General features: G+C 37.9%; 1 protein-coding gene across 1 annotated transcript in view; it reads right to left on the reverse strand.

The window, feature by feature from the left end:
- LOC114655495 (E3 ubiquitin-protein ligase TRIM47-like) overlaps positions 1–22074 on the reverse strand; it is an 81620-nt gene extending 59546 nt beyond the window's left edge. Inside the window, exons 1-3 of the mRNA XM_028806537.2 lie at positions 21730–22074; positions 9903–10020; positions 9751–9784 (exon numbers count right to left, since the gene is read on the reverse strand). Coding sequence (XP_028662370.1) covers positions 9751–9784; positions 9903–10013 — 145 coding nt within the window. The 5' untranslated portion in view covers positions 10014–10020; positions 21730–22074. The remainder of the gene's footprint in view (positions 1–9750; positions 9785–9902; positions 10021–21729) is intronic.
- Positions 22075–23760: the final 1686 nt, after the last annotated feature.

Here is a 23760-nt window from a genome sequence, read left to right on the forward strand (position 1 = left end):
AAACTAAAATAACCTTGATGTGTAGGAAAATGTCAGCATCAACAAGTAATACTGTGAAGAGGTGCAAGAATCACTTCAAAGTACCCATCAAATTTTGATATTTCTCCCACACAGGAGACAATGTCACAAACATTCTTTGGTGCTTGATTTCTGCTGTGATTAAAAAACTCCATAGTGGCAGAGTCACATGGCCAGATCACATTTGCTGAAAGAAAGCACTTGACATTGTGGGGAGTATTTTGGTTAACATCCCTCTTTAATATTTTCTTTAAGGTGAGGGATGGTGCTTAGGGATTAGTAGATGTCAAGGTTATTGTCATATTTTACAAAAGTGTGTATTTGCTGACCTCGGCTTACCTAGGAAATCCCTTGTCCAGTTGGACAGAATCAACTCTTCATCCTTGTGTAGATATCTGAGGGTGTTAGAGGATTCTCCAATCTTGTCTAAATGTGTTTGTGGAGTTTGAAAAAGCTTATGACAGAGTACCAGGTATTATCTTGTTGAAAGTCAGGCATACAGGGCTCTACGGTCACTGCTGTGAGATGCTCAGTGTTTGCATTTTCAAAACAAGAGTTGTGTTTGCATGCCTGCTATTAAGTCTGTTCTCTGTAGGTTCTAGACACTGCCCAGGTTGCATCTTCTCTCTTCTACTCAGGGATTTTCATACGTAATATCAAGATAAAGTTATATCAGGCTTTAGTGTCTGGGACATACTAAAAAGATTTTGCAGAGGTTTGTGGTTGTGGTTGTGTTATATTTTGGTGCTCTCAGAAAAGGGAGGCATTTTACCTTTGGGTAACTAAAGGGAGTGCAGTTGGATGATAAATTGGACTGGACTGCCAATACTGAAGCTCTGTAAGAAAGGACAGAGCCGGCTATACTTCCTTAGAAGGCTGGCGTCCTTCAACATCTGCAATAAGATGCTGTAGATGTTCTATCAGTCGGTTGTTGCGAGCGCCCTCTTCTACGTGGTGGTGTGCTAGGGAGGCAGCATAAAGAAGAGGGACACCTCACGCCTGGACAAACTAGTGAGGAAGGCAGGCTCTATTGTAGACACAGAGCTGGACAGTTTGACATCTGTGGCAGAGCGACGGACGCTGAGCAGGCTCCTGTCAATCATGGAGAATCCACTGCATCCACTAAACAGTATCATCTCCAGACAGAGGAGCAGCTTCAGCGACAGACTGCTGTCACTTTCCTGCTCCACTGACAGACTGAGGAGATCGTTCCTCCCCCACACTATGCGACTCTTCAATTCCACCCAGGGGGGTAAATGTTAACATTACACAAAGTTACTGTCTGTAATTTTTATTAAATTTTTATTACTCTTTAATATTGTTTTTTGTATCAGTATGCTGCTGCTGGAGTATGTGAATTTCCCCTTGGGATTAATAAATTATCTATCTATCTATCTATCTATCTATCTATCTATCTATCTATCTATCTATCTATCTATCTATCTATCTATCTATCTATCTAAAGAGCAGCTGACAGAAGTTGAGCAGTTCAGTTTCATTGGACCTTGTTCACGAGTCAGCCAAGAGATGGTCACAAAGCTGACAGATAGCTGCAGTGGAAATAGTTGTGTTGATATTGTACTGGAGCAGAAGCCATGTCCTAGGATAAAGGTTTAAATTTACTGGTCAGCCTATATATTCATGCTCTAATATGGTCACAATCTTTGGGTAGTAACAGAAAGAATGAGACTGCAAGTATATAAAGGATCAAAATGATGGTGCTGTGCATAGGTGCTGGGCTAGGTTGGGTTACTGGGTGAGGAACTCAACAGTGCAGGAAAACTTTAATGCAGAGCTGCTGCTTCTCCAGACTGAAAAGAGTCATATGAACTGATTCCCACATATAGTTTGAATGCCCACTTGATGGATCTACAATGAACAGCTCACTAGGAGAAAACTCAGAAAAGCTCTCTCAGCTGGCCTAGGGGAACCTGAAATTACCCAGTGTCATGATTCGGAGCTGTTAATTATAGGTGTGTTTTCTTACTTTTTACAGTTATTTTTTAACCTTTTGCGTACCATCTTGGTAAGTTTGTTGCTTTCTTTTTGCCATTTATCTTGGCTTTGGTTTGATTATACTTTTTGATCATGTGACCCTGATCTCGTGATTCAACACAGTAACAAGCATTTAAAAGATGGCTGTGCAGTCCAATAGTTATTTTAGTTTTAGGATATAATTTTTTTAAAAGACGCTTCAACCAGTGCTTAGCTGTTTTTCAGGTATGACAATGATGCTGAAACATAACTGGTAATTCCTAAATGACATTTACTCAAATGACTATCAGTGAGCATTTCAGCAACATTTAGAAGCATGGCATTGGACTGTCTGAAATGTACACCAAGTTTCATTTTTTGCTGGTTTGAATTTTGACAGGTGTATTTATGAAGACAAAAAATTTAATAAACCTAAAATTATAATAAAGTTCCTTTTATTTTTCGAAATACCATATAACACATATCTAGAATAATTACCAAACTATGGTTATATCTTTTAAATAAATTTAATTCATATTGTACCTTTCTTATACTTAAAAGCACTAAAGGACAACATTATTTTTTTATATATTATTGTCAGGTTGTGCCTTTTTCAGGGTCATATTCTAATTCAAAGGCGGGAGGTGAAATAGTAAGACTTGTCATGTAATGTCTAATTTTTCCTAAGGCTGGGCATTGCCCGCTGAGTGAAAGGCTCCACCAGCAGAAGACATCCCTTTTACCGCTCCAGGTATATATAATTAAGCCTATATAAAGGATGACTGCCAAGACAACACTGCCTGGCCCTCTTGTGTACATACAAGGCTATAAATTAATATTTACGTGTTCTGTTTACTCACTTTGTTCTTGTATTTATTCCATGCTTGAACTGAAGGTGGCTGCTCTCAACTTACTTTTGTTTTTGCTTGGTCTTCTTCCAAAGCAATCATGCATGTTAAATGATTTTGCTAACTGTGTAGTTTATTATATGGTGAATATGCAATTTTTAAAACATTTATCACTTCATGCTCAGAAGTCACAGCGGTCCAGGAACATTCCCTGTCTAGTCCAAATCATTTTGTCTCAATGGTAGACACATCTATCTGCTGCACACAAAGAAGGAAGTGGAAGCTGAGAGTACACATGTGCTGTCAGTCAGTCAGTCATTTATTTTCCAGTACTGTATCACTATTTATTTTTGACAAAAACACTACAAAAAAAAGCCAAAAATACATAGAAACACTAACACCACAACACTCACTGAGAATGAAATTACTGGAAACTCCAAAGGATCCAGCTAGAAAAACCTACAACTTTTATTTTCATAATTTAAGTCCCGAGTCTTACAAACAGAAAACTGTAAAATGATTGGTTTGCCAAAATCCTGTACGTTGTTAATGATTTTCAAAGTTGGAGGAACTTTACAGTAACAATAGATTATCTTCTAAGGCCAACTAAAAGCAAAATAAGTGTTATTTAAAAGATAGAAGAGAGTAATCTGCCAAGTCAAAACGAAGCAAACCTCCAGTGGCATACCACACAATTAGAAGACACTCCAAACAAAGTCTCTTTTTTCTGTTTTTTGCATACTGGACAAATAAACATTCAGCTTTATATATTAGACTTACTGTAAGGTGGTGGTAATTGTATATTTAAAGTATGGGTGAATATAGAAAAGAAAATTAAGGTTGAGTCTAATGTTTCAATAAATGGTCAAAATGTTCCACACAGATCAGTACTTGATTGGTCACTCAGCAAGTTGGACAGACAGCCTTTAAGCTGCAGCCTGATCACTGCACACAAGTTGTACTACTGACACCAGAAATCAGACTGAGCCGATGGTCTGGATTCAGGTGTTTCCCATTATAAGCGAAAACACTAAAATATACAATATTCTACTAAACATGAGAGGCAAGAATCAGCATACCTTCTAACTTAGTAGATACTGGGGAAATTGTGTTGCCAATAATGATCTGTTTTGAAGCTTTTAATCTTTTCAACACTGTTTTACGCCATGCAGGATGAATGTATCTGCCTGCTTCTTTGATATTTGCTTAAACACAGTACTCTGTTACAGATCAAGGTCTACATATCAAGTTATATACTCCAAGCACACTCACTACTTCATTTTGTATAGAAAGTGAGTTATACAAAACCAAACAACTAAAGTGAATGCTTAAAAGCAATTCTTTCAGAAATGCTTGGAGTAGTGGTGTGTCATCTGCATGATGACAAAAGCAGTACACCAGCATCAGGAAGGAGAAGGCACTTTTGTGTCAGCACAGGTTCCATGTGAAAGCCATGCATTTCTGTGGTTTCATCAAGAAATCCGAAATTAAAAAGGGCAATAGAAACTACAGAGAAAATAAGGTCTAGGTCCTAGGCAACACACACTCCAAGGCAAGCTACTCAGGATCCGAGAGTCCAATGAGCCATGTGCCCAGTCTCTACCCTCCAGTGCCTACCAGAGGAAACAGAGCCTGGGAAAACTCAAGTTGTGTCCTCTGGGTTGGAGCCTGCTTCATGTTGCATGACTCAAGATAATCTTACAATATTAAAGTGAGAAAGAAAAAACTGTAGGTCTTGACCGTGTGAATGTTTCACTAAAGTGAATTATTTTGTGACTGTCTGCAAGCTCAGTTGCTATAGTTGTATGTCAGGAACCACTGGGCAGTACATTTTGTGTAAAATTTGGGCAATCTATGCTAAAAGTAATACAAATGTGGCAGACTCTACATGAGAGGGAAGGCTGTAGCAAGTAGCTGCAATTCCTTGATTCTATTTCAACTCCCAATCTCAATCCAATGAATACAGCACAGAAAAATTCTGATAGTTAGCTTTCTTTGCTATTTGTATCACATTCAACTGATTGTTTTTCTCTATTCTGGCAATGATACAAACTTAGCAGTAGAAAGAAAAAAAACGTACACCTGTCAAAGGACAAGCTTACCAATTCCAAACAACCGGCAATATTTAAATGCCTAAAGTTTTCATGTACAGTAAATTCCAAATATTTTACAAAATAGACAGATATGTTTTTACAACATATTAAAGTAGTTATTGATTTTTAAGGGTTATATTTACCTAATCTAAGGACCTGGTGAGAACAAGGACATTATTACTTGAGTCTAATGTAAAAAAACAAAAGCATAGAATTTTTACTCACTTTCACAGACCTTCACGCATATTCAGGATGAAATACCTGCATTTAAAATGTTTATGCCAAAGTGAATTGTAAAGATGATAACAGATAGGCCCAAGTAAGAAGTAAAGCCAGTTTATCATAAAAGGGAAAAGGGACCATGGTACTTGAGTGAATATATTTTTGATTTTGACTAAGTAACAAGTGAAGCCACTGCAAACCTCACACTAACACTGACAATTCTAGCCAGAACACTGCTGGAGAAATTTTGTATTTCCTTAGTCATGTAGATTCATAACTTAAACAAAGCATACTTTTATTAGTGTTGATGCGGAGGTTGATTTATACTACTGTTCTACACAGTTTTTTAATTAATCACAGCAAGTATTTTTTCTTTTTGCGACAGATTTTAACATTTTAAATGTCAAAAGTAGTACTTTCATCCTAAAAGTAAACAAGGTTGCCCGAATAGTTAGTATATAGTATTCATTAAATAACACAGAAATTATTAAATTATTAAAATATATAAGGTCTGCTATCAGATAGTATTCAACTTAAAACCTGGCTATGTGAAGAAGGAATATCTCAACTTTCAGGCAAAGAACATTTCTAGAGCTCAAACAAGTAGTAAACGCATGTTGGTGGCAGCACATTAAAAGTAACATGAAATTACATACTAACACAATACTTATTTTATTGAAGTAAAGATACCTTAGTTACTTAAAAAAAATTGTTACTGCATTGCTATTGAAGCTTTTTCCCAGACACCCAAAACCAATGGTGCATTATTCTGTAAAAGTATTATGTTTATTCATTAACATCATACATGTCTGTGCTCTGGCCTCTGGTGGAAGCTAGTGAGCAAAAAGAATGTGCATAGTGTTCAATCAAGTGAAAGTTATAGTTATATATACAATTCTGCCTGTGCTGAAGGGTAAATTTAATTAAGTCAGTATAGAGTCTCAGGGAGCCAGAGTTCATCACAGCAGCCCTGGATTTGTAAGGCAAGAAGCAAACCTGGTGAACTGGTATGCTGGTTCTTTATATAGCTCGATCACACAGCCAAGTAGGAAAAAAAAAAAAGTGCTGCGAGCAATCCAAAGAAGCCTACTAATAAAGTGTCAGTTTAGTTTTCATCCAGTTATTTGTTAACGGTATGTTCAAACAATGTAATCTGGTTGTGCAGCTGCCTATGTTCTTACTGCAAATCTTTGGGAGGGTTGGCTTTGGAGATTGAAAAAGGGTCTGGATGTTATTCATCTCACATCATTTGAAGGACTAAACTATAAAACACTAGAAAATGATCACATTTGGCTGTGTTTCTGGTCAGTTTCATGAAAGTTCATACAGTGTCCTCCATAATGACATGTTTTTTCCTTAATTTGCCCCTCTGCTCCACATTACATATCAAACAATTCAGACTGGACTAAAGTGCACATTGCAGACTTTAAGAGTATTTGCATACAATTTGGTCACTACATTATAATTAATTATTATAATAATACATAGTCCCGCCAATTTGCAAAAACCCCTAAATTAAAGTCTGCAATGTGCACTTAAATCACATCTGAATTGCTTGATATGTTATGTGGAGCAGAGGGGTAAAGCATGAAAAAATGTGCCTTTGTCCAAGATATTATGGAGGGAACTGTATTTGGGCTTAGGATTTAATAACAAATGCTGACCAGTGAAATGAGCAATTTTTCAAACAAGAAAAAATAACACAAAACTAACACAATGTTTGTAGCACATTACATTAGTTATTTTTTTGTTAAATAATGAGTAATGCATCTCACTTTTAAAAGTAATGTTCCACTCTAACTCTGCCTAATATTACCCTGATAAAGTAAAGCAGCCCTAACCCAGAATTCATTTGTTTATTCATTTTAGCTAGCAGAGTTTAATAAAAGTAGTTTTCTACAAAGGAAACAAAACCATTTCTTACACACACCAGGACTAAATAATCAACTAGTTTTTACCAGTGCTGTCTCATGAATCTAACATGCTGAGATTCCTGAAGATACTGTGCGTTTTGTAGATTATAAAAAGCTGCTAGTCCTTGAAAATTCAGAAAAAGCCAAACTACAAGCCAAGTCCAAGTTCACTTTGATTTTCCACTCAGCCAATGAAGACCTTGTTAACTTGGCAAAGTATGATATAAACAAAGTATGATATGAAGTACACTTCTATGTTTTATCATAATTTACAGCAGAGGAGCCCACCCATGTAAGAGAAATGTGGCACTGGCCATTCCCCTGGGTATGATAATAGACATTTGTTGTCCCTGCCAAGTCAAACACAGCACACAGGTTTCACTAGACTGAAATTCCAATGAGCTGTGCTTATTGAAATTTAAAGTAGCATAACAAAAGCTAAAGTAAGAGAATGGTATGTAAAAAAAAATAACAAGTTCTCTTTGTCTCTCTCCATCAGTTCAATCCAGTAACATTATCTATCAAAATAAACATCACATTTATGTGGGGCACTACCAAGATTCTGATACCAAACAGAAAAATCAAAGTGATCAAAAACTCACCAATTATTAACTATGGGAAGGCAGACTTCTGTGGCCTAGGTAAATGTAATATTTGAAAGAATGCCATATTCTGAACAGGATATGCTGGAAGCAAACCTGACTCAATGTCAACAAAATGTACTAGCTGAGAAAACAGAAAGCTAAGCACTCACTGTACTTCATAAGAGAATGTGGTATTTGGCAGAAGAACAAAGCCCGAGGGAGCTTGGTGTGAGAGCAACTGATAGTCCAATCATAAAATATGTTGGCAGTGAAACAGGAGGTGGCCTGACCACCACAGGCAGAATAACCACAAGGGGTGCCAAAAAAATGAGAGATGAAAACACAGGAGACATGAAAGTACAAAATAAATTACGAAACAATAATTTCCAGTCTCACTGGGCATTCCTTTTCACATTGTGGTGTGGCTGAACATTTGTCTACCTATCCCAACTCCCCTCTTGTATTGAGCCTCAAAAGTAGCTCAGCATGAAAAGGCTTATTAAAAACCTGTGCTAGGGTAACTTCTGCCCAAGCCTAATTACTTCCACATTCAGGGTTATCCTACTTTTCTTATATGAACACAAGTCTAGAAATCTTTATTTAGGCTCATGGTTTATGACTACTCTTAAGTGATTAGGTATCCCAGGCAGACTCCTGGCCTACTTTATTTAAAGGGGCAAGAACGAATTGGGATGTCATCCAATAGGCTGGAGGTTCATGACTGTGACCTCCCATCTTTAAAAGGTGGCAATTCTACCAGTTATCTTGGCTTGGGGACAGGTATTTCAGCTTCCAAACAACACTTGTTCTCAAAGAGGAGGGTCAGACAACCTCTTGACATCAGTTCCCCAAGATATGAGAAATGTACGGTTTCTGAAACCCTGCAAGAACTCTGCTAAGCAACACTGTGAAGTGGATCAAATAGATGAGAACCGGAAAACAAGACAAAGAAAGCTTGCATTTCATTGCCAAAATTACGTACACTTTTAAATTAAGAAATACTGAAATTATCAACCGCATTCTCTACCAACCTTTATGTTACCTAATTTAATACTGCCTGCTGGACTCTGGCAGCAGTTGATTTTGTAAAATGACACAGTGTCATATAGAAGAACATTTATGTTCCGGAGTACAATCATATTTGAAATCTAAAGAGCTTGTACATTCTTCTAACATAAACCTTTGTTTCGTACAAGTCCTCAATGGCCAGTCTTCCAATGTCTCTTTTAAACTTGAGTACATAGTTGGTTCTCCTAGTAGGTCCATCCTTCCACACTGGCTTGAAGTGTTACTTCTTCTTTCAAGACGCCCCGAATGTGACCTTTCTCTGTCCTCTGACACTTCCATTCCAATTCTACCCACAGCAACTCCCCTACAGCATGGTAGCCTGTTTCCGTTATGCAATGACAGCTAAAATCTGAATGTAATTAGAAAGACATGTGCATTTGGGGATACTGTAGGTTCACTTTTAAATTCATTATAGGACCTTGCCAGCAGTGCATCATGACCAAAGTCAATAAAGATACATAGGTTGCAATACCACTTAATGTACCTCCAACAAAGCTATGGTTAAATACAAACATTCATTCAACCTGAACAGCAGCATTACTTTCACGGCAATATAAATAACTCAAAACTGCATTATGAGGCTGACTTACCTAAGTTAATGATGTCCTCATTTAGAACATGTACTTCAAATGTCCAGGCCATGGACTTGTGAGGTAGCTTCAAACTAAGTATATCATGTGGAATAAAAAGGCATGTACTGCGGTGGGTTGGCACCCTGCCCGGGATTGGTTCCTGCCTTGTGCCCTGTGTTGGCTGGGATTGGCACCAGCAGACCCCCGTGACCCTGTGTTCGGATTGAGCGGGTTGGAAAATGGATGGATGGATGAAAAACACATGTACATACCTAATGGAGTATATGTGTCAACATAGTATGTTTTTTTTTTTATTTTTTAGAATTTATAGGTTTAATGCTATAGTGAAGTGCTGCGTAAACATTGGAGACAAGAGAACAGTATGACACAGACCATTGGAGGGATAGGTTCACAGTCTTACCACAGCCTAGTGAAGGAGTTATGTGATCTTTGCTTACCTGCGATTCCCATCCTACTACATTCTTCTTGTACCTGTTAGAGGTGAAACATAAAAGTTTGTGAATTACAAAAAATACTTCAATTCTGTAGTTAACAAGTTATATGGTAGATATCACTGCAGACTTTCAAATCATTGTATGGGTTAAAATACCTTGCTTAATGTTTCAGAAAGATCTTTATTTTCAACACTTTCTGGAGAAGTGCAGTCCAGTTTTTCAGACTTTGGGGATGCAGGTGTTGACACTTCTTCATTTGGTTCCATATTTACTCTAAAAGAAAGTAAGCCATATTAATCAAAATAAAAACTAAACGGAAGAAATAATATACCTTGGAAACTTCAACTTCTTACATCTGATAGCGATGCTGCAATGTTTTTAGTTAGTGTCTTTACCCTTCTAGAGGAAATCTTTTTATCATAAGTATCTAATGCTCCCAATTGCCATACTCTAAACCTGTTGCTTCACAACCTGGAGCACACACCCACTGAGGCACCCACTTTGTCTTTTGTAAAAAAGATGTGTGGGGGGCTTTTTATATAGTATATCAATAATTTGTTATGCAATTCCATATCCTCCCTAAAGTATACCAAGTGTACAAGAGTTAATTACAAGGAAACAAACTAACAACACTTTATTTCAGTAAATACATAAACTTACTATGGACCAATTTTCAGATTAGAACTTTAGAAAAATTTGGATGAGTAAAGACCAATTAGCCCAGCAAATCTCATCAATCCTACCCACTTCATTCCTCCAAAATTACATCCAAATCTATTTTTAAACGTCCCTAAAGTCCCAACGTTTATTACACAACCTGGTAACATATTCCATGAGTTTATGGTTCTCTGTGTGAAGAAAAACTTCATAGAGCTTGTACGAAATTTACTCTTAGCAAGTTTTTAGCTGTTTCCCCTTTTTCTTGTTGAAGTCATTTTATAATAACAGCCTGGATCCACTGAACTAATTCCAATAATTATTGCTGAAACTTCATATATTAGTAACTAATATGCCTTATGATAACTTACTTTGAAATTAAATGCTCAAAATGATAACATCATAATGTGACCTACTTTTTATTATGGACTGTAGGGAAGACTGACATGAACCATTTTTGCTATGCATAAAACATCTATCCTTGGGTTAGCAAGCCACTGCCAGAAATCCTTAGTGTCAGCCTCAGTCCTCCTAACATGGCCACTCTTCAGATTGCAGTCTGTGCACCTTAAGTTATAAAATGATCAATCACAAGCCAAGTGAAATCCCAGATATGGCTCTCTGCAGTACCATCGAAATACCAAAATTCAAACACAAGAGCTATAACTCAAATTGCTGGACACAACTTTGCTCCAGTAGTCAACCAAAAAGGATGGGCTTGTGTGCACCTCAAAAACCAATGGCAAGACTTTTGCTTCTTCCTTTAAAAATCCTTTGCACACCCAAATCTTCACTTCCTCAATCCGTTAACTACTCAACCTGGCTGCATCTTCTTCTCGTTGTTGAGACCCCAGTGCTTATAGGGTGTACAACTAACAAAGGTTGGAACAATCCCTTCTGTTTCAGAAGGTATCCAGTCCTGGACTAGAACAATGGAGGACGGTCCATAAAAGAAAAAGGGATGCCATTAGTTCAAACCTTGTTAAAATGGCAAGAGCCTGAGCAGAGGAACACCATACATAAAACTCACATGTTTGCATTACTAACGACAGGAGAGAACTGATAATTATCTGACCGAGCATGTGTATATTTGCTAGCAATTGAGGACATGGTGTGTAAAAACCTTGAAGAGAAAATTACAGTACCACCCATAACAGAAGGTGTCACCAAGGTGAGAAAGGAAAAGGAAAATGTGCAAAGGAAAATCATGCTGAAGATCCTTCCACAAGCCAGCAAAATCATTGCTTACATCAAACCACAAGTACACCTGCTTTGATTCGAAGAATTGTAACTTAGTAGTTGGGACAAAGTCAGTTAATTTATGATAGTATGAGTGTAACTGTAACCGAAAGGTAATAATCTTTCGATAATAATCTAAGCTATAGCTGCTACAAGTTTCTTCATAGATCCAGTAAGAAAGGGCAGAGCAGCATTTCAAACAGGCCCAGACTACCTGTGTTACTGAGCCGATCCAAACTAGGAGTGAGTAAATCAATACCATAGTGCAGGCACTAGAAGCCTAATAACTAGCTAAAGAACTTATTCATCTTAACCACATGAACTGAAATATCGGAATTCATAAGTTATGTGCCTTTTTCTATAGGAGAGAAAAAAATCTAAGCCAAAAGATATAAATCATAGTTCTATCAAAAATGTTATTTGTTGAAAAATCACAAAAACTAAAAAAGAGAATGGGGAAGTGTTTAATGTAGACTTTCACTGAATGGAACGATGTTCATAAATTGTACAGATTTCAACATATTTCTGACATGCCAGCTGGAAAGTTTAACAGATCTCTCACTTAGCCTAATTAATTTGACATCCCTTGGATGGGTGTATTGTTAATTCATTAGTTACTAGCATTGCCAAAGGCAAAAACTGATGATTGAGTGATTGTAAAGCACATTCTCCTACAGAACATATTTAGCCATTAATGCCATTCAACCTAATTTATATCACCAAAATTTACCTTTGGATGTCTGAAGTGGTAATTATCTACAAACAAGGCCACAGTAATTTCTAAACAGCATAGCCACAGTTCCAAGCCTAATCTAAATTTCAGCAGTCAAGATGATTAACAAGAGCGCTTCCCGCCTTGTACCCAGTACTGCCGGGGATAAGCTTCTCCTTCCCACAACCCTAAACTGGATGTTTTGTCCCATGACTTACTGAGTATGAGACAATATAGTAAAACTAGGATAAGCACATTAATCCAAATAGTTTTTAAATGTGCTTATAGAGATGGACAGCTATACAGAGTGAAATTCTTGCTCATGCTGTAGTGGCCCGGTGCTGCTCAGATTCACACCACCGATTGGACAGTGATTTTTTATTTTGGTGGGGATTCCAGGAACACAACCAACCCTTGGCCCAACCCGCACTCACTCACGGACAGAGACACAAATCCACTAAATCAAATAAATGAATGAATAATAAATTAAATGGAAATCAAATATAAACAACAATTAGACAACCCTCCACTTCAGCGATAACAAAAACAACGCACAATAAACACCTACAACACTATCTATGAATCCATGTAACGGATGCAAATTTAAGTGGGGTTTGAGTCGGTGGCAGATCCTGTGAACTGTAGAGGTGAAAATAAAGTTTGTCCTACTGTTTCTGAAGCATTTCGTGTTGAGATGTATGGGAGCGCTCCCTCCAATGAAGATGGGTGTGAGACAAAACTTGCATCCAATACAACAGTAATGCAGGACAACCACATAATATCCACACAGACAAACTGCAACAGTGATGACAAACAAACAATAGTGCTCCTATTCTGTTTAGCTGGCTCTCTTTTAAAATTCCCGCCAGCCCTTCTTGTCCCCAGCAGCTCCTGCACCCTTTGCAGACGTCCAATGAGGGCAATACCCTTTGGGGCAGCTTGGAAATGAAGTCCATCACAATGTAGCGCTGCTACAGTGCTAATCATCATGCAACACATCGCCACTCTCTAATGCTTTTAAGAGTATGACAATCGTATCTTCAAACATCTATCCTCCTTACCCTTAAAATAACCACCTCAGAATCTTCTATGACATATATTACATGAAAAGATGTAGGTTGTGGAGCACTGGAGCCTATCCCAATAGCACTGTGTGCATGGAGTCAGTCCATTCCTGGTTCCCACTTATGCATACACTCATGACCACAGAGACATGGGGAAAACTCCACAAAGCAGACATGGCATTCAAAAGCAGGACACTGAATCTGTGAAACAGCAGTACTAACCACTGTACTACTGTGCCAGTCTTGTTTCAACAAACTGGTATATTTCTTAGTTTTTTAACCAATATTTTATTATAGAAAAAAATTATCAAATGCACTGAAATTATCCTGTACAAAGTGAGCTTTGCTCAATATTTCATGACACTTTTTCAGATTATGTGGCAGCTTTGTACAAACTCGTATTTGTGTGCTTGACAGAGCTTACTTTTAGAGCAAAACTATAAATGACCTCTAAATGGTACCAATGAATTTGAGTGTATTAACTGTACTGTTTGTGGTAATAGGGTAAAATTGTGATATATTCAGTATCCGCATATAAGGTACTATTAGGTTGACCACATTTACATGGTTGTAAACGGAATACAACTCATTAATCCAGCAAGTGTGATACATATAGATTAATTATTCTTACAAAATGTATATTTAAGTGTAAGAGTGGGGAAAACCCTTAGAATTATGGGCTCATTGTAAAAATATTTATTTAAATAAAGACTGGGGGGCATCCCCTTGAGAGTTTTGTGCGCTTTTATTAAGTGAGTGAACAATTAAAACACAACATCATCTCCATATTTATTAATATCTGTGTGTTGTTTCTGCCTTTTTAAGGACTAAAACAAGCTTTATAAAAATTTCTTTTCTGTGCCACCATCTCTCTGCCTTAGTGCCAACACACCTATGAGAAAGGCACTTATTTTGTAACTAGAAGTGACTTTAATCCAATCATGAGGTGTTAAATATTCCTTCAAAAACTAGGTGCACTCATATCTCTGGGCCACTGTCTTCATGTTAACACTGAGGAAACTCTAAAAGGAACTCTCTGGGCACACACCCCAAAATGACTGAAAATCTCTGAAATCACTTATCTCTGAAACTAAAAAGCTGATGACCTGCTCTTTATTTGTGGACCTGAAAGCTGTGATATAGTCTGCCAAGCCAATCACTGAGCCCAGTCTGAAAACTGAGAAGCAGCCATCATTACTTCAAGAAGAGAATTTCAGCATCTAAAATCTTGTGCCAGAAAGAGTAATGCTTTTTCCTTCTTTTCCCTATGAAGTTGTAGCTGACACAGTAGGGATCTTAACTGAGAAAAACACAACACCGTGGAAAAATGATCACACAGAAAAAAGAAAGGGTGCACTCCAACACAATTAAGAATCCTCCACTTGAACCCAGAGCAGAAATGAAAGCAACAACTCCACGCAACATCGAATATCACATTTAAAGACTTGGTATCATAAAACTATTTATCTGTGGCAAGATAAAGAAGAACTATATAATCAGTTAACTGCAAGCCTCTTCTATGTTACAAGTATATGTTTGTCTGTCTAGTCTGTGTCTTGTCTTGGACGTCAATATACATGTGCAGTTATCATAATTCTATAATCCTTGTGCTTTATCAATAAATTTAGGTGTGTATCATTTAGCTTTGCATAAATCTAACGCTCCTCGTGCTTTATCAATAAATTTAAGTGTGTATCATTTAACTTTGCATAAATCTAACGGCTTGAGACCACCACCTACAACATGGAAATTTGAGGTAACTAAAGCAGGAATGTTACTAAATTGCTTAATTACAGGCACTGCAGAAGGCAAGACGTAAGACTGATCATTAAGCAAGCTAAAATTCATCTCACTTTGTACAGTTTTAATACTCAATCATTGTTCTGTAGCTTGGAACAGTTCTTTTAAAACAAATGTTTATTTAAATGTACTGCAATTTCATTATTTATGTCTGAAAGATATCCTGATATGCACCATGTTACTTTAATATTCAGAGAACAGTCTAATTAAAACTGCCAAAGAGCACATAATACTAGGATTAGACAAAAATACATAGGCAAGAACAGAAATTTTACTTAAGAGTCAGCATGGGAGGAAGCAACAAATGAATACAATCAAAGTGGTGCATACTATATTATTTATCTTGACTTTCAGAAAGCATTTGATACCGTGCCACATGTGAGGATGGACATCAAACTAAAAAGTGGGAGGTCAGGGTGTTGTGTGTAGATGAGTGCAGAATTGGCACAGACACAGGAAGCAGAGGGTTATGATGCGAGGAACCCTATAAGAATTGGGTGTAGTTAAGAGTGGTATCCCACAGTGGTCCATGCTAGTGTCGCTGCTTTTTTATATATGTATCCATCCATCCATTTTCCAACCCGCTGAATCCGAACACAGGGTCACGGGGTCTACTGGAGCCAATCCCAGGCAACACAGGGCGCAAGGCAGGAACCAATCCTGGGCAGGGCACCAACCCACCGCAATATATAAGTATCCGTGTTAGTGTCTCAGCTTTTTTTAATATATACAGCAGCAAGGTGGCACAGTCTGCTGCTATAGCTCTGTTGCTTAGAGTTCAAGCACTCAGGGTTCGTGTCCTGGAGGACTTTGTTTACATTAGAACATTAGAACACTCTAGACGAGAACAGGCCATTCAGCCCAACAAAGCTCACCAGTCCTATCCATTTATTTCTTCCAAAAAAACATCAGGTCGAGTTTTGAAAGTCCCTACTAAAGTCTTACTGTCTACCACACTACTTGGTAGCTTATTCCAAGTGTCTATCATTCTTTGTGTAAAGAAAAACTTCCTAATGTTTGTGCGAAATTTACCCTGAACAAGTTTCCAACTGTGTCCCCGTGTTCTTAATGAACTCATTTTACAGTAACACACTTGATCCACTGTACTTGATCCTTCTGTAATGGACCCTTGGCACGTCTTCTTGCTGCTAAAGTGCTCTAACTGCTGTAACTGCAAAAATGTCAATCATGGACCTGCTTTTATGTTGGCTACTCCAAGTAGTCCTTTCTTCCTCAGACAGGTCTTAACCATCTGAGGAGCATGTCTCTTTTGGGACTGGACCCAAAGTCACTATACTGTTATTTCCACGGTGTACTAGTTGAAAAACACTTGATTATATTCTACACAAGTCGTTGATGGTGTTGAACAAATGAGGACTGCATTTGGAAGTTATAACACAAGTCTTAATGTATGCCCATTTAAGAGATGCATATTCTTTCAATTAAATCAGTCTTTAGCAGTGCATCCAAGTCAACAGTCATTTGGATTTTTTTTTACTTCAACAAGTCTGTGTCTCATATGCTATGCCAAATCAAGAATTAATATACTGTATTGGCCCGGTTTTCTTATTGCCTTTTTTTCAACTTGCCTTATGGGAAGGCATTCAAACTCAGGTTGTACTTGCTCAAGTAGTATTTTGTTAAAAGTTCAGGTTTAATACATTTATTGTTTAAGTTTAAACTATGCCATTACTTTTTTAAATTCCTTTGTGTTGATTCAACATTAATGTTATGATTAAGTGGGTATTTACTTCATGTTTTATGTATTATTTTATAATTAAATGTTTTAGCTGTGATGAGCTGCCAGGGAAGAGCAAAAGAGGAAGGCCTAAGAGAAGGTTTATGGATGTGGTGAGAGAGGACATGCAGGTGATGGGTGTAACAGAACAAGATGCAGAAGACAGAAAGATATGGAAGACGATCCACTGTGGCAACCCCTAACGGGAGCAGTCGAAAGAAGAAGAAGAATTACATACATTTATGCAATTAGTTAATTTTTTTTAATTAATTTTTAAAATTAATTCCCAGACCCTATATTATATATATATTTTAACTGTATATATATCTTAATATAAATCTTTTTATTGTGAAGGCTAGGGGGCACCACAGAGCCCCAAACCCCAAGCACGAACATACAAACACATTTGGGTTCAAATCAAAGGGATATTAATTACAAAATACCTTGTAAAACAATTAAACCATGTTTCTTCTTTTTCTTTCTCTTGCCCTCTCTCTTCACCACACTGTTACTCCTCCGAGTGTTGCCCGTCTCCACTCTCAGCTCCGACTTGCCTGGACAAGGAAGTGCAGTCCCTTTTATTGAGGACCCGGGAGTACTTCTGGTGCCAGGGCATCACCCGTTGGAAGAATGTACGAGTCATATGGAAGTCCCAAATAGTAGGAAGAACTCCCTGCAGCACACTCTTGCAGCACTCACAGAGCCCAGCAGGGCTGCACTACTAGACTACAATTCCCTGCTGGTATCCAAACAGGTATCGATATCCAGGGTTGCTGCCATTTAGTGTCCTGGGAGAATAAACAGTCCCTAGAGACAGTCCTTCCCTTTTATCAGGACCAGGGATGGCACTGTAAGTACATCCTGTTGGGGATGCCTGCCAATCTGCCTGGGGCTTCCCTTCCAGGCAGAGCTTTCTCTCTTGGCCAGGATGTCCATCCATCTACATGGGGCCTCCCATCTGGGGAAAGAACCTTCCCCTGTCCTGGTTGGGATGTCTGTCCATCCCATATGGCACTTACAATATAAAGGCACACACATCCATCAGTCACGATATTAAAACCACTGACAGGTGAATAACATTCATGATCTTGTTGTCATGCCACCTGTCAAGGGGCAGGATATAGTAGGTAGCATGTGAACAGTCACTTTTCCAACACGAGAAAAGTGTGTTGGAAACAGGAAAAATGAGCAAGTGCAAGAATCCGAGCGACAATGTCAAGGATCAAATTGTGATGACTAAATGAGTGGGTTAGAGGACCTCCAAAACAGAAGGTCTTATGAGGTGTTCCCGATATGCAGTGGTTAGTACCTACCAAAAGTGGTCTAAAGAAGGACAACCAGTGAACCAGTGACAGAATCATGAGAGCCCAAGGCTTACTGATGCAAGTGGGGACCAAAGGCTAGCATGTCTGTTCCAATCACACAGAAGAGCTACTGTAGCACAAACTGCTGAAAAACTTAATGCTGGCCATGAGAGAGAAGTGTCGGTACACAGAGTGCATTGCAGCTTGCTGCATAAGGGGCTGCTTAGATGCAGACCAGTCACAGTGCCTATGCTAACCCTGTCCACTGCCGAAACCATCTATAATGGGCATGTAGGCATTAGAACTGAATCATGGCGCAATGGAAGAAAGTGACCTGCTCTGATGAATGATGGTTTCTTTTAGATCTCAGAGAGCTGGATGTGTGTGCATTATTTATCTGGAGAAGAGCAGGATGCACTATGGGGAGAATGCAAGCCAGTGGAGGCAGTGTGATGCTCTGGGTAATGTTCTACTAGGAAACTTTGGGTCCTGGCATTCATGTGGATGTTACTTTGACATATATCAGCAGGCTGAAATACAAGACACACTTGACCAAGGATCCTCCTGTGGTAAAGGACATTATATGTGCATTTCCAAAGTCTTGCCGTGTGAGTACTGTGAAATTCTCATATGTGCAAATCAACACACTGCCATTCTCATGCAGCATGATAAGTGAATATTAACCATTTTATCTCAAAATGTTTGTCTTCCTTACCTGACAAATCTCAAACCACCGTGGTCATAACATATAAAAGCAACACATCATATTCTAAATGTGGTAATGCATTATATTGCTTCTGTTTCTTCAGTAATGGCACTTACAGAAAAAGGCTTTTTGCCCTCTATAAAATCAATTACACCAGCACACCACAATGTTCTTTCGGTCACTACCCATAGCTCATGACCATAGGTGAGGGTAGGAACATAGATCGACTGGTAAATTGAGAGCTTTGCCTCAGCTCCTTTTTCACCACGGCAGACCGATGCAGAGCCGCATCACTGCGGACGCCACACCAATCCGCCTGTCGATCTCACGCTTCATTCTTCCCTCACTTGTGAACAAGACCCCGAGATACTTGAACTCCTCTACTTGAGGCAGGATCTCGTTCCCAACCCTGAGAGGGCACTCCACCCTTTTTCCGGCTGAGGACCTTGGTCTCGGATTTGGAGGTGCTGATTCCCATCCCAGCCGCTTCACACTCGGCTGCAACTATCTATTATCTATTTATCTATCTATCTATCTATTGCAACTCCCACAAGCCAAACTATAAATGGAATATTCTAATTATTACTTGTCCGTCTGATTACAGATTAGTCCCAGTTTATGATCTGCCTTTCAGTTAAAGCATAAATGTATTCAGTGAAGCCTGTTAATTTTACCACAAAGAAATAACACAACTTTTAAGTATTGAAAGTAACTGAAGTTTAAGAAAAAGCTAAGATTGCAGAAGAAACCTTTTTTCTCTTTTTGCCTTTTACCCTATGTAATAACTTTTTTCTCATCTTTCACTAAACTTTTAAAATGAACTTTATTAGACTGAAAATGTTCTTTTATTATGCTTTTGACTCATGCTGGATCTTATCTTGCCAACTCAGTAGCCACTCAATTTTGGAACTTAGAAATGACACAGCTACATATTTACCTCAACCTAAAATGTTGTTGATAGATGGAAACAGCAAAGAACTCCTAACTGTAATAGATATGCCCAGAGGAGGCAATGTCAAAGGCAATAGTAGGGTTTGATCAGTTTCTATGGTTGAGAGTACTGGAAAAAAAGGACTAAAAATTCTCAATAGCACTGGATGTTCCGGGGGCTGAAGGGATTACATCACTTAGCTAGACAGGGAATGCTAGCAAATCCTTCAGGAGGACCTGGAACCTTTCCAAGAAGATGGGGTGACCTGATGTGACCAGGTCAGAGTGATCCTTGCCAAGAACAACAGATGTGAAGTGAACGATTGACACATGGCCTCCACATGCTATCTCAAATCCACCCCTCCAATTTTTGTAAAGGACTGGGTGTCACATCCAGGGATGTGTGTTCTTTCTTTCTTTCATCTATACATCTACCTAAGCTCTAACTTCCATAATAATCCTATAATGAAATTAGCCTTTCTTTTCAGAAAATGAATGGCAGGACTTTTGTGCACTGTTTACAGTACTGTTATGTTAAATCTTCTATCACTCTTCTTACATGTACATTCCGGTCATTTATTACTTTTTGTAGGCTCTTTCTAGTTTCTCATTCTTTCCCTTGTGACAAAGAAAGAATTTAAATATTGTTTGGCGCTGGAGACCTTTAACTTTTACTGTTGACACATTTTTATCACACTTTGTAATGGTGTTATGTGCTATATAAAAAAAAATGAACTGAATTAGATAGCTACAGCCTGACTGATTTATATGCTGTTGCCACAACTGTTAGTAGTGTGCCAGCCATGGTTGGTCAGAAACCTTTGGGTTGGTTCCTGGTTCTCATCTCATAAGGTTTATTTATTCCATTGTTTACAGTATAATTTTCACCAATCACATGAATGAATAAACAAGGCAAGCCAATAAACTCAAAGCTGTATATAAAAATTAAAAAAAACAGACAATGAACTATAATGCTGTGGAAAAATGTACAATTAATTTGGATTAAAAAAAACTTTCACAGAGCTTAAATAAATCTAACCTGAATCTCCTACCAATGACAGCTATGGCCATTCTTTATATTAACTGCAATAACTCAGAATAAAGTTTGTTTTTTAAAAACCCTTTCACACAAAGTATAAATTTCCTTAGAAAATTAGTGGTAATAATTGGGAGTCAGTGTATGTGTCTATGAATGAAACAAATTTGCATTTTTTACCCACATGCCAAAGTCTTGAAAGTTAGACTGGCAACTTTAACTTGGCACAGCAGAGTGAACGGAGTGTGTCCTATTTAGTTGGTAGCCCTGCTCAATTCATAATACTAACTACATCAGCCAATGTGTCTCTAAAAGCACATTATGTAATAAATGAAAATAAAGTGTTGCCTCCTAGAGCCAGGAGCTATAGCTATGCATGCAAACACCAGGCCACAAAAAGAGCATGCAGTGCAAAGGCAGTCAAGTCCAGTTAAAAGTACATGGGCACCACAGATAAAAAACAGTGAGAGTCATCCAGAGGTGAACTACTTTTTAAATAAAATGAAAACTGTTTACCTGATAAAATGTTAATCAGTTTAACACAGATCCTCTCAGGCAGCTGGAGTAATCTTTAAATTTTACAAAGCAGTATTTACATCAATAATAAATTCTTGCAACAGATTCCATTACATGTTACAGTAAATAGATAAGTTTTAATGTGTCATAATAATTACATCTTTTTATTTAAATAAACAACTAACTAGTATAAAATGATATATATAATAATTTAAAAATTCTTGCAGTAAGCGAAAATATTTTTCATTAGTTACAAGCTGTGTACAGAGAGAACACTAACCTCCTCACCTCACCAGACTGGGATGTGTTAAATATTGGGAAGGAGTTTTATAGTGCCGTTTGGACTGGTCCAGTTCGTGCCTGGGTTCTCTGACCTTTAAATGCAAAATTAAGATATCTGACCCAGGTTACCGAAGTATAAAGTCGTTAAATTAACTTTCTTTAAAAATGCAACTCCCCGATTTAAATATTTTTTGAGTTTTTAACCCTACGGTCCCCTCTATTGTATGAGAATGGCACACAACTAGGCTGATTCATAAAGACAAAGTGTTTATCTTTTTGTTGGACAACTGACATTTATTCCAGAATAAAGGGTACGTCACAATGACAACACGCCGCGCTTCTTATTTTACGACATAAAGTCCCCATCCGATTTGCCTCCCGCATGCACTTACTACTGTCACCCGGTAGCGACAGCGACAACTACTTTTATGACGCTTCCCGATTTGTACTGCGCATGTGTAATGTTTTACAAGTTGCGTGGCGTCACTCGCCCGATTTGAATTTCCCTTACGAGTTTGTCTCCCTCTGTAAGTGAAAAGTTGTTTCTTACTTAAAAAGATAGAACATTTGAAGTCAATAACGCCTAGAAAGTATATTTGTCACCTGAAAATTTTAACTCTAATCGAACGAAGAGGAGTGAAATGAAATGCGATGTGTGTTTGTGAACTGTCATTTTTTACATTACGACATACGTACAGCGTTTTGTATGTATATCGTATTGAGAAAAAAGGCAATAAGGAATTTCATTTTCAGTTGCAAGAAGGTTTTTGTAATCAGTGGGTTTAAAGGTAAAATCGCAATATTTTCTGTATTAGGATGAATGGATAAATGTCACTTTTTAACATCCTATTAACATTTTCTGGTATGAAAACAATGAACTCTGGGGTCGAATTAGGACTAGAATTAGAAGAGCACGTCTGACACTAGACTGGTTTAAAGTGTGCCCTCCATAGCCATCAGTAAAGTGTGGTGTGGGTCTGATGTGGCACAGTGACCGGGCTGGGCACCTGCTGTTGTGACATGTGAGCTTATTGTTTAAGCTGTTGGTTTAGGAGGAGTACACACATATACATTTAACTTAACTATAATGGGAGAAGGGTTGCTCGTTATTAATAAATTACTTCTTATTGTTACAGTAAGAAAAACAATAGCCTACCCTTTTTTTTCTTGCCCGGTGGTAATCAGTCTTCCAAATGGCTGAACAGATGCCTGCGTACCAAACTCCAAGACACAACTGGAAGTCTTTCTTCTGCTTTTAAGATTCTCAATTCGAGATGATGGTGCAGTTCATCTTAGATGTGCTATTTCTAGAGGTAAGACTACTGAGGCTTTCAGTTTTATGAGTAATTTGTGCACAAACCCTGCTAAAACTTCCCATATTTATTATTTGATATATAATGTTTTCCTGGCTTGAATACAGCCCTGTATGTTTGCACATACGGTCCAGTAACTAACATTGGCTTTTTAATTTTAGACAGGAAAGCCTCAGTGTGTGAATCCTCACCAACACAGTGACAGAGGCACATCAGTACCAACAGTCACAAAACAGGGATGTTGTTCTATGTTGCAAAATACTGTAACATTTATTTTCTTAAGTTGTTGTGCTTTGTTGATGGATTTTGAAAGAACTGATACTTAATTTTAGCCTAAACAAAACTATGGCAGGAGACAAAAACTAAGATGTCTGTTTGTAAGCAACGGCACCTGAGCACATCATATTAGAATTTCAGATACACAGAGATTTGAATACAATGTCTACTGTATATGTAATATAAAGGAAAAAATGATGCCACATGTAATGGCAGTTAAGTCAGAGTTCTTTCAAAATCCAAATATAAACCACAGTAACTTAAAAAAATATTATTAGTTAGATTTAACTCTAAGCAGACCATTATTAGTTTTGATCGTTTACTTAGATAAGTACAGGAACATCATTTACCAACTGTTTATCTTTCTAAAGTTTATAGTGAGCTGGAAGAGTCTAGCTGTGTTATGGGGCAACAGTTAAAAAGAAAAAGAAAGAACAGAT

Source organism: Erpetoichthys calabaricus, chromosome 1 (assembly GCF_900747795.2).
Source record: "Erpetoichthys calabaricus chromosome 1, fErpCal1.3, whole genome shotgun sequence".
Lineage (NCBI taxonomy): Eukaryota > Metazoa > Chordata > Cladistia > Polypteriformes > Polypteridae > Erpetoichthys > Erpetoichthys calabaricus.